The following is a 12,486-nucleotide window of genomic DNA, read 5'->3' as shown; positions in this document are numbered from 1 at the left end:
CCAGATATGGACGGAGCAAGAGATCACACTCGCTAAAATAATCATGGAAAAAGCGCGGGGGTGGATTACCGTCAATGATATTCTCTCTGGCGATGCGGCTCTTGTTTCGTTAATTAGAGTCGGGCAAACAGAAAATGTGGACCCGGTAGATATGTCAACTTTATTCATACACCTGGGTATTGCAAGAAATTTCATCATGTGGATCGATACGCCGGCTGAATGAATTACACCGAAAGGGCCTTAAGTCCGTTCGTATATCCGCTTCTTTAAGCATCATTCATTGTGCATTTACGAACACACATATGGAAGCGGATAGAAACGCAGCACGTGATTTTCAGTCGGTCGCTCGTCAGTCGGTCGCTCGCCAGTCGAGGAGTACACATCTCAAAATTGCTAGTATTGTTTTTATTGCTTCTGTTGTTTTTATTGCTTATGTTGTTTTTATTATTGCTGTTGTCGTTTTTGCTGTTGTCGTTTTTTTGCTGTTGTCGTTTTTTGTTGGCTATTGTTGTTTTTTTTCACAAGATCTGTTTTTTTTTAATTAAAACAAAAAAAAATGAGTTGCCGAGATTATTTGATGAAGGTGTGCGCCAGGAGTGACTGCAAGATGTTCCACGAGGTCCGGCGGTGTACGAAGTCGGTATGCCTGTCAGGAACCACGTGCAAATTTGTCCACCTGACCCAGGATGAGGTGGACGAAATTAATAACCAAGTGCGGCTGATTTTAGAAACGGCGTTTTGCGAATTAAAACGCCTGGCATATCTACTTCGCGAAACGTACCCGCCGGATCAGAGGCCTCACTCATGCACAAAGAATTTACTTGGAGAGTGCATGTGGGAGTGCCTCTCTTGCGAGAATGGGACATTTCCCAGTAAGTTTTTTTTTTTTTTTTTTTTTTTTTTTTCTTTTTTTAACTTTTTAATTTATATTTTTTTAAAATTTACAGAGGATAACACGCCGAGATGCAACTTCTGTCAGGTGCAACATTTTAAGGGGGTCCAGGCCCTAATTTGTGGCCACTCTTATTGCACACCGTGCAAAAAAATTATACCATTTGCCATGCAAGGCCAAGTGCCTAAATATCTCTGCACGGTGTGCAAACAGTGGAAGGTGCAAATAAATCTATGTAAGTATATTTGAAATAAATTTTAATTATTTAATACATTTTATTTTATATGTTTTTTAATTCTTTTTTTTTGTTTCAGACAATGACTAAGGACTCCAAAAATTAATTTATAAGTTTAGGTTAAGTTAAGTTTAAGTTTTATTTTTATTATTTTCATTTTTTCATTTTTCATTTTTTATTTTTTCTTAATACACCTTTAGTTTATAAGTTTAGGTTAAGTTTTATTTAATATTTTATTTTTATTATTTTTGTATTCTTTGTATTCTTTTTTTATATATTTATTTTTATATTTTATATTATATATTCATTTTTGTATATTTTTTCATTTTTCATTTTTTATTTTTTCTTAATACACCTTTAGTTTATAAGTTTAGGTTAAATTTTATTTAATATTTTATTTTTATTATTTTTGTATTCTTTGTATTCTTTTTTTATATATTCATTTTTATATTTTATACTATATATTCATTTTTTGTATTATATTTTCATTTTTTATTATTAATATATTTTATACATAAAAATAAAATATGTTTTTTTAAGAAAATATTTTCAATCTTATTTGATACCATATACCAATTTTTATTTTCTTTATATATTTATTTTTTATTATATAGTCACTTTTATGTATTCATTTTTTTTTTTTTTTTTATTTTTTATATTTAAAAGTAATTGTACACAAGTTTATTAGTTGTAAGTTTTTTTAATCATTAAAATATATTTCATACATAAGAAATAAAATATGTTTTTAATATAATATTTTTTATCTTATTTAATACCAAAAAATTATCATACAAACATAAAAAAATTCAATTAAATTAAAAATTAAATTAAAAATAATACAAGTATAAAAAAAAAAACATAATCATAAAAATACATAAAATTACATTAAAAATTACATTAAAAATTACATTAAAAATACCTTTAAAATTACATTACATACAATCAACGCAAAAACGACAGAAGCAAAACAACATAAGTAAAACAACATAAGCAAAAAAATACAATATACGCAAAAAACAACATAAGCTAATGCAATTGTTCGTAACTAGCGACGGATCGGCATACCGGGCACACAACCGTAAGCATAGTGTACGGACGCGGGGGGCCTTGGCACTTTAGGGCACACGTGTAGCAATACACGTGCCCGCAACTGGACGCCCCGAACGTGTCTAACACAATTTCGCCGCAGCACACTATGCACTCAAGTTTTTCGTCGTGCCCGATATGCCGACGTTGGCAGTCCGTCCTGTTGCACCTGCCGGCCTTGTAGTCCCCGCAGATGATGGAATTCTGCAGGGTGCGTCCAACTTCGTAGCGTAATTTCGCTGACGATAATCCGGTGGCCTCGTAACGAGCCTGCTCCACACTCGTTACATGCAAGAATCTGCATTGCGCGTTTGTGCACTTCTTATTTTGGTAATTGAAACAATACCTGTAAGGGTGCACAAACGCGCAATAACTGTTCGAGCAGGCTCCTCGCTGGAAGTCGCGGCAGAGCTGTTGTTTTTGAGCTAAAAACATAAAAATACATATTATATATTATTTTATAACAGATTAAATTATTTTTCTAAAAATTATTATAAATTCTATTATAATACATACCTGGTTCCCCAAAATATGCCATTTTTACTATAAGTTTTCTTCACTGTCAAAACTTTCTTCAAAAAGAGCTCCTGCACCAACGGATGTGAGACTGAGAGTGAGGCATGGTCACATCGTCGTCGTCGTCGTCGTTCTCATCAATAAACAAAGAAAATAGACGCCGGGCCAACGAAAACGAAACGTGATACAAAAGATTCCAGACGCCAAAGATTTTTGTCGCATAGGCGTGTAGAAAGAATCGTCCATATCTAACGAAGGCATCTTGAAACGATTACTAGAAAAGCATGAACGACACTTGACCAAGAGAAAAACGCAAAAAGATTTTTTACAACGTTTGAAGCCCATACAAACGCAAAAGATTTTTTGACCACACGGGTATATAGAAAAGAATCTAGCGATAGCATGTTACGCATCTGCAAACGATAACTAAAGAATGCGAGTGAGAGCGTGAAAGGGTGTGAGCGAGAACGCGAATGGCACTTGAACGAGAAAATACAATTTTATATTTTAACGATATTATCTTATACAATCGATATAATGCGAGCAACGATGACGACGACGACGACGACGATGATGATGATTGCAATGAAGACGCCGGTGACGTTGGCTTTACGCAAAATTGTCCTTCTGTAATATTAAAATTTTACGGCTACTATTCGTACGAATAAAAATATTTTTATTTTATTTATCTTTATACTTACCCATTTACGGATTACATGAATCGCACAGCTCTTCGATGATTGTCTTGGGCAAGGAATCAATACCACATGAGCGATTGATAAACACGACATTAGCGAACCTATTAAAATTTTTTCTTATCGTAAGAATAATAAGAAGAGGAAAATACACTCGAGCCGACAGTTGTGCATCCTCATAGTGTCAACTTTTGTTTAATATTATATTTCAAAGCGGCATACTACGCATGAAAACTACGAGTCGTAGTCGATGGTGACAAACGCGTGAACGAGAACGAGAGGGAACGATAGGCGGCGCGAACAAGTGCGAGCGAAAGGCAACGATGGGCGCGCGATCCTTTGCGATCCGCCGCCCGCCGCTCGCCGCCGACGCCTTGACTAAGACTCGCGTGAAAAATGGGTAATATATTTTAACGCATATTCATAAAATAAATATATAATTTTGTAATCGGCACGTATCATTTTTAATCGCTTCTATTCCATCCTTCATTTTATTATAATTGTGAGTCCGCCCTCGTTCGTATGCAACATACGTATCTGAGTGAGAGAGAAATCAGATAATAAGGAGGAGCGATTAGCCGGGGGTGTACGTGCAGCGTCACCCGCATTCGAATCGTATGAGCGTGTACTAAATTGTTTATAAACAATAGGCGGCGCGAACGGGTGCGAGCGAGTCGTAGTCGATGGTGACGAACGCGTGAACGAGAGCGAGCGAGAGGGAACGATAGGCGGCGCGAACGGGTGCGAGCGAGACGGAACGATGGGCGCGCGATCCTTTGCGATCCGCCGCCGCCCCGCCGCTCGCCGCCGCCGACGCCATGACTAAGACTCGCGTGATCACCCCCAACACCCACCCCCACCCCTTTACCCCCTGTAAAAATAAGACCCCCCTTTCCCCTTTCCCTTTTGAAAAATGCCAACCCTTTGAAATTCGCGATGCCGCAGGAAAATACCGCGGCGCGATAACGCACTTATTTATTTTTTAAAAATATCAAATTACGTAATTAAAATATCAAATTACGTAATTAAAATATCAAATTTCATAACTTTTATGTTATTGTTATATTTATAAACAATCGATTCCGAGAATCGCAGACAAAGGAGCGATTCCTGGAAAAACACCCCTCCCCGCGTGACGTCATTACCTCTCGCCCTAGGTCACACGGACACACTAACACGAATTGGTCCAGAACCGGCCTATACCCATCTACTGATTCTAATGACTTGCTTATCTTAAATAACTCCTCTCACACTTATTTAAATGTTTTTAATAACTACTCCTCAACTATAGATCTCTCAATAGCATCAAACGGCATCTCTTTGGCCTGCGAGTTTGATATTTTCGATGACTTATTTGGCAGTGACCACTTCTCTATCTTTATTAAAGTTAATTCTTTCATTCAGCCCTTTTCCAGATATAATTATAAATTCAAATTAAATGAAGAAGAAATTGTGTAATAGAATTAATTTAGTTACGGTGAGATATCCTAGATCTTACGGGTAGCGCGGAAAATTTATCACGCGAGAAGCCGAGTCAACCTGATGGCCAGAATGGGCCACGTGCCACCAGGATGATTGCGTCCGCGAGCGTCGACTATTCACACGATATCAGCGGTCCTTGATTACTTAAATGAGCAATGAGTAAACCGGCGCGGTGATTAACACAAACGAGTAGTCTTAAGGAAATAAGACGTATTCCGCAAAATAAGCGTGCATAGCGAGAACGCCGTGAGCATATGCTCGAGCACGTTGCTACCACGTGCACAGACAGTGAGGCTGTATCCGTACTTTTCGTGAGCCGACTGCCTTTACAATGAATGAGAAAGATTCTCGCACTTCCTGACTAACACCGCTTGACCACCGGTCACTTTATGAATTGAGCTAACACCACAAAAACTATGAGAATTCAGAGACACTTCGAGAGCCGTCTGTACGCACTGACATTCGGAACAAAAAAAAGCATTAGAACCAGCAAATGCCGCACATGGCGCGGATTATCGATAAATTGCCGGTCTGCGACGTGGTGCCATCGCGTAATTATGCGCGACACTAATCAAAAGCGCGGTCTCTCCGAGCGTTAAATCGCGAACAAATTGAATCGTTAAGTTATTCACTAAAAATCAATTCTCCGGCCTTAATTGAAAATTATTCTGGCAATCCTTTGGTTGATTACAGCTCCTTCTCCAATTTTTTGGAAGAAAACATAAATTAAGTTTCCGAAAGACCTCAGAAAAAACAGGGTTCTTATATTCCTCGTTCAAATTTCAGCCTTGGCCCTTGGTGGAACGAAATTTGCGAAGCAGCTGTTAAAGAAAGAAAACAATCTTTAAAGGCTTTCAGGTCAAATCCTTCTATCTCTAATTTTAATAATTATAAAAATGCAAATTTTTGTTGTAAAAAGGTTTTAAAGAAACAGAAGACTTTAAGTTGGCGGAATTTATGCTCTGACTTTAATAAATTTACTCCTTCCGATTTCTTGTAGAGGTTGATTAGAGTGTTTGGGAATAGGAAATTTAACGCTTTGAGTGCTCCTCATTCAAATTTCATAACTGATTGTGAGGCCTCTATCTCTAAGATATGCCCCTCCTCATGTAATCCGGATCTTGAAAAGGCTCTTGCTGCTCCTCAGGTGTTGGATCAATCTAATTTTGTGTGTCAGGCATGGGTGGATGAGGCCATCTCTTTGGATGAATTTAAAATATCTCTTAAATCCCTCAAACTCAATTCGGCTCCTGGTTTTGATAGATTCGATAACAAAATTATAAGTGCAATTCCTAATTCTGTCCAATCGGTTTTGTTAAAAATTTTTGACCAATTCTTTGATCAGGGTATTATCCCTCATTCATGGAAAACCTCTCTTATAATTTTTATTCCAAAGGCAGGTGGTAAAGGGGTTAGACCTAATTCTCTCCTGTCCTGTTTATTAAAATTATTTGAAAAATGTATTTATCTCCGTTTAAGGTGGTATGTAGAGGCCAATTCCATTCTGCCTGATTTTCAGTTTGGTTTTCGTCGCTCAAAATTCTGTCTAGATAATCTTGTAACTTTGACAAACGATGTTAGAGCAGCTTTTATTCTTGGCAAGAATACGGTATGTGTATTTGTCGATATTGAAAGGGCATTTGATAATGTCATTCCTAGCATCCTCATTCAAGATCTGCAGAAGATAGGCATTCCATATAAAGTCAGGAAATTTCTTCTTAACATTTTGACTAATAGGGAGATTCTTTTTCTGATTAATGGTTCAGTGTCCACTTCTTGCTAACAAAAGGACTCCCCAAGTCTCTATTCTCAGCCCCATACTTTTTAACATTTATTTAAGAGAAATTGGCGATTTTATTGATTTGGACACCAAGATTATTCAGTACGCTGATGATATTGTTCTTTACTTTTTCAGCAAAGATTCCATTTTGGCCGCTGCCTCTGTCAATCGCTACTTAGCAGGTATCTGTAAATATCTATCTAATAAAGGTTTATCTTTCTCTCCCAATACATCTAAACATATGTTTTTTTCTAGGAAAAATCCCATTCGTCAGATTATTTCTCCTCTATCTATTAATAACGTTATTATTCCTTTTGTTCACTTAACTAAATTTTTAGGAATCTTTTTAGACTCTAAAATGCATGGAAAATTGCACCTTGAATTTAAATAATATAATTTCTTCTCTTGCAAACACCTCGTGAGGAGCTCATCTTCAGTCGCTTTTAAACATTTACAGGTCCTGCCTCAGAAGCATAATTGAATACGGCAGTTTGGTATTCAGAGTTTGTAATAATAAGTGCGTCCTTACTGCAATTCGAAGATCGCAATACAGAGCAATTAGAACCGCGCTAGGTTTCAGGAAGTCTACTCCGATAAACGTTATTCTGGATATAGCTAAGGAAACTCCCTTGCTTTCTAGATTCAAATATCTTACCTCTAAATATTTATATGAACTATTTTCGTTCAAATACAGTATTACTCTTAACAGCTTATATGGCATTAAGCACAATCTTTATTCCGTGGGTAAAAGGACCAGAGCTCGTAACAAAATACCGATTTTTGATTTATTTTGCAAATTGGAATTTCAGAGAAATAATGTGTTTAAGTCTGTCTTTTCTCCTTCATTTAATTATGAATATTCTGCCTTTAGTTGTTGTATTTCTTATTCTGCCTTGAAGATTAATTCACTTCCAAGTAATATCTCTATTAATAAAATTTTTAATGTTGCCATCTCTCATCTTACAGATAATGTCGTTTCTTTTTACACGGATGTCTCTAGGGATCCTTCTATTCCTGCTATTGGCTCGGGTATATATTCTCCAGATCTCAATTTCAAAATCCTTCACAGACTCCCCTCAGATACCTCTGTGTTTTCTGCCGAAGCATGGGCTATCTATCAGGCCCTTCTATTTATTATTCAGTTAAAAATTGCTAAAGCTGTAATATTTACGGACTCCAAGAGCTGTCTCGACGCACTATTCTCTCATCATATCATCATATCAGGACAATTATTTAATTACTCTAATTAAGTCTAAATTTGTACAAGCTAGGGATCTTTCTTACTCCGTTTCGTTTTTTTTTATTTCATCTCATGCAGGTATTGCAGGAAATGAAATTGCGGACTCCATTGCAAAATCTGCTTTACAATGCCATTTGCTTTCACATTATAAAATTCCATATTCTGATGTACAGTCACCGGCAATAATGGCCTGTCGCACTGCGGCTCCCGTACGTGAGGTGGGGTAGTGTGCGTGAGGCCTCACCGCGGATCGCGTACGTGAGGCGCGGAACGCCGAAAGGAGCGAGAGGACGGAGGAAAATTTGGTGGGGGGCGTTCTCATGCTCTCTCTCGCTCGCGACCCGTGAGTGAGAGAGAAAGCATGAGTGAACGCTAAGGAATTATTATAGGCGCACCTTCGCTCTCTCTCTTGCACGCGTTCGTGTTTATACGGGTAGACAAGGATAGAAGTATATCGCAAGAGTACGCTATTAATTCTAGCGTATACTTTAAGACATTTCGCGACTTTTAACAATCAAAATTAAATACTCATGTTTCACCGTGCCGGCGTGCTCATTGACTGATCTCGTTAAGTGAACTCATGGCCGACTCAAGAAAGATGGAAGCGGCAAAGAAGCGAACGGAATCATCATCGTCGGACGACTCATTGGTGGAAGTGCCTCCTTTCAAAGAAGCAATCAAGGCGGAGGTCGTGAAGCTGGACACGGTCAAAACGAAGGCGGTGCGGAGCCGCCCCGCTACCCCGCTTGCTCAACTCGAGGTTCCGGCGGAATCTCGAGCCTCATCCCGGCAAGCCTCTCCACCGGCTGCCGGTGGAATTACAACTCAAGATGCGGACTCAGCTTGGACGACTCAGGCAGTACGCCGAATTTAACGACGCTCTCGCCGCCGACGCCTCTTCCATTTAGCTGGAGGAACTCACCTCCATCGAAGGCCAGGTCGAGGAAACTCATCGGGCGTTCCTCAAAGATCACACCTACTTTGAGGCGACCTGGACGGCGGCACTCATTGATCATGAGTATTTCACTCAGAGCGTCTACGCAAAAGAAGCGTCGGCGTACTTTAACGTACGCCGGCTGCTGGGCCGACTCGAGCACTCACTGGTGCCCATCTCATCGTCCACTCAAGCGGCGGAGCCAACGCCGCAGAAACACTCAAAGCTGCCCGAGATTTTGCTGCCGAAATTCTCGGGCGACTACTCAACGTGGCCGGCCTTCCGCGATTTATTCAAGAGCCTCATTATAAAAAATGCAAGACTCACCGACGTCGAGCAAACGTATTATTTGCGCGGCTGCCTCCAATCATCGCCGGCGCAACTCGTCTCGTCGATGCCGCTGTCGGGCGCCTCATTTCAGCCGACTTGGGAGCTTCTCTACGAGCGGCATGAAAATAAACGAGCACTTATCCAGTCTTATCTGGATCAGTTATTCAATGACTCGACCTCACTTCAACGGAAGGCTGCCACGCTGGACTCAATGATCAACTCACTCGCGGAGGCAAAAAAAGGGCTCGACTCATTACAAATCGGCGAACATTTCTTCGACTACGTGCTGGTCCATCATGCAGCACGTCGGCTGGACAGGGTCACTCATGAGCAGTGGGAGGCGTCGCTTGGAACGACTCACGATTACCCGACGTTCGAACAATTTCGGACGTTTCTCACCAGCCGAGTTTGAGCCCTGGAGAGAATCGAAGCTCTTCCGGATCTGCCGCACTCATCGCCACCTCGAAGCTCGACTCAACGCAAAACGAGTAATGTGGCCACTCGTCCGACTTCAGCAGGCAGCTCGAGCTCATCCGGCAGCCAATTCACCTGTGACTGCTGCCAAGGGCCTCACTTCATTGTGATGTGCCAAAGATTTCGAGAACTCAGCCCACCGGAACGAAACAACATAGCCATCGATAAGAGGCTGTGTTTTAACTGCTTAGGCCGACACCATCTCAAGGCCTGCAAAAGCAAGCATGGGTGTAAGAAGTGTCCGCGCAGGCACCACACCATGCTGCACGAGACCTTCCCGAGCGAGGAACTCATCGCGGCTGGCAAGGCAGCTATAGCCAAAACTCATTGAAGAGGTGGTGCAATCGCCGACTCAACGCATAATCTCGACTCATCTCACTCAACTCTGTTGGCCACGGCCCTGGCAAAACTCAACTCTCCGAAAACTCAATATACCGTAAGACTACTCATCGACTCAGGATCCGAGCTCACCTTCGTGTCGGAGCATCTCGTGAAACAACTCAAAATTCAAAGGCAGCACTCAACAATCTCAATTTTTGGAATTGGTGGCAGCCAGTCAACTCATACGAAAGGAATTGTCGAACTCAAGCTCTATGCTACTCATACTTCAGCGACGGTTGTCATCGATGCTCACATTTTGAATTCTGTGACTTCAACATTACCATCATTTGAAGCTACTCAAGAAGATTGGCTTCACTTGCAGAAATTAACTCTGGCTGGTCCTGACTTCCTGACACCACGGTCCGTCGACATCATCCTCGGCGCGGATTATTACGGGCAAGTCATCAAGCCAAACATCATCCAACACTCACCAGTGACGCCAATTGCACAGCTTTTAATATTCGGGTGGCTCGTCCTCGGACCTGTTTGCGTACCATCTGGAAAACAATTCACATCATGCCACGCCATAATTCAACGACAGGAAGATGAACTTCAAGATTTGCTGACCAAGTTTTGGATACAAGAGGAAGTTCCTGCATCATCAACTGAACAACTCACACCAGAAGAACAGCAATGCGAAGATCATTTCAAGAAGACTCACGAGATTCGGACGGACGGTACGTCGTCAGAATACCACTCTGTTCATCACTCAAGGAATTGGGAGACTCATACTTCAACGCTCATTGATGTCTTCAACGTTTACTCAAGAGATTGTCAAGAGATCCTGAATATCATCAACAATATCGACAATTTCTGGAAGAATATCAGCGTCTTAATCATATGGTAAAGGCACCAGCAAATTCTCAACGTAACCAGTGTTACTATATGCCTCACCATAGAGTACTCAGACCAGAGAGCACAACGACAAAACTCAAAGTCGTCTTCAACGGCTCAAGTAAAACTTCATCGGGTCGTTCTCTCAACGACATTATGCATACTGGAGCGAAATTGCAACTTGACGTTCTAGATGTGCTCTTCTGGATTCGACATCATCGTCATCTGTTTGCTACGGACATCACCAAGATGTTCAGACAGATCAGAGTACATGAAGAAGATTGGAATCTTCAGCGTATTCTGTGGATCGACGAAGAACTCAACGAGACGCCGTTTCAACTCACCACCGTTACATATGGCACAAGGGCTGCGTCTTTTCTTGCAGTACAAACTTTGCTGCAACTTGCTGAGGACGAAGGACATCGATTCCCTCTTGCCGTGCCTTCCATCACCCATGGCAGATATGTCGATGACATGTTCGGTGGAGCAGATTCTACTCAACAACTTAAGAAAATTGCAAATCACCTGATCGGTTTGTGCAATGCCGGTGGTTTTTCATTGGCAAAATGGCACGCCACTCATGAAGACCTTCTCAACTCTATTTCTTCATCTCAAGACCAGGGTACTCATATTTTATTCGGCGATTGCGAAACCAAGATTCTCGGATTGTAATGGGCACCGCAACAAGATACATTAATCTTCTCTTCCAGAGAAAATTCATCATACTCACGACTCACCAAACGCCTCATGTTATCTGAAGTGGCTCAGATATTTGACCCGCTCGGTTTCATCTCACCAGTAGTCATCCGAGCTAAGATGTTTTTGCAAGAGCTCTGGCTACACAAAATCGGATGGAACGATCAATTACCATCTCAGATCCTCACCCGATGGCTCGTCATCAGAGAAGAATTCACTCAACTGGCCAGACTCACAATTCCATGGTGGTTTAATACTTGGAGCGACTCAACTGTGGAATTGCACGGATTCTCTGATGCGTCTCAACTTGCCATGGCAGCTGTCATTTATATCATCACACACTCACCGTCTATAGGGCCCACTAGTGCATTTGTTTGCTCGAAAACAAAGATCGCACCGCTCAAGAGACTGACTATCCCGAGACTCGAACTCACAGCAACGCTGCTCTTAGCAAGACTCATGAAATACGTTCAAGCCACTCTCAACGTGAACGTAGCCTCATCTCACATGTGGACGGACTCAATGACAACACTCACTTGGGTCAAATCACATGCATTTCGCTGGAAGGATTTCGTCCGGAACCGGGTAACATTAATTCAAGAACTCGCTTCCAACGCTCACTGGAGACATGTTCCCGGAACTGTTAATCCAGCAGATTGTGCATCAAGAGGCATGACCGTCGCTTAACTTCATCAACACTCACTATGGTGGACGGGACCGCCATGGATTTTGGAATCACTCATGGCCGGCTCAACCAACGCTCTCAGGCAACGACAGCGAGCTTGAAGCACGACCAGGGATTTCATTCGTTGGAACGACTCAACCGGATTACCAGTGGACGCTAATCTACAGGTACTCATCACTCAACAAGTTATTGAGAATAACAGCTCTCTGTTTCAGGTTTATCTCAC

General features: G+C 41.2%; 2 protein-coding genes across 2 annotated transcripts; one reads left to right on the top strand and one right to left on the bottom strand.

Moving 5' to 3' along the window:
- Positions 1-2,153: 2,153 nt before the first annotated feature.
- Positions 2,154-2,751, bottom strand: LOC139108211 (zinc finger CCCH domain-containing protein 10-like). The gene is made up of 2 exons (XM_070666302.1): positions 2,730-2,751; positions 2,154-2,638 (listed from the first exon to the last, which is right to left on the bottom strand). The coding sequence occupies exons 1-2, from the start codon at positions 2,749-2,751 to the stop codon at positions 2,154-2,156; spliced, it is 507 nt and encodes a 168-aa protein (XP_070522403.1).
- An 8,944-nt stretch (positions 2,752-11,695) lies between these two features.
- On the top strand, positions 11,696-12,262 carry LOC139108210 (uncharacterized). Its single transcript, XM_070666300.1, has one exon. It carries the CDS (start codon positions 11,696-11,698, stop codon positions 12,260-12,262), a length of 567 nt encoding a protein of 188 aa, XP_070522401.1.
- Positions 12,263-12,486: the final 224 nt, after the last annotated feature.

Source organism: Cardiocondyla obscurior, linkage group LG14, assembly GCF_019399895.1.
Source record: "Cardiocondyla obscurior isolate alpha-2009 linkage group LG14, Cobs3.1, whole genome shotgun sequence".
In the NCBI taxonomy this organism is placed as follows: domain Eukaryota; kingdom Metazoa; phylum Arthropoda; class Insecta; order Hymenoptera; family Formicidae; genus Cardiocondyla; species Cardiocondyla obscurior.
This window is presented reverse-complemented; position numbering and strand designations above follow the sequence as displayed.

Excerpts from the sequence above, each read along its gene's own strand:
- LOC139108210 (XM_070666300.1), top strand. The coding sequence starts at position 11,696 with ATGTTTTTGCAAGAGCTCTGGCTACACAAAATCGGATGGAACGATCAA.
- LOC139108211 (XM_070666302.1), bottom strand. The coding sequence starts at position 2,751 with ATGGCATATTTTGGGGAACCAG. Across the intron at positions 2,639-2,729 it reads GGCATATTTTGGGGAACCAG|CTCAAAAACAACAGCTCTGC; the intron begins GTATGTATTATA and ends TTATGTTTTTAG.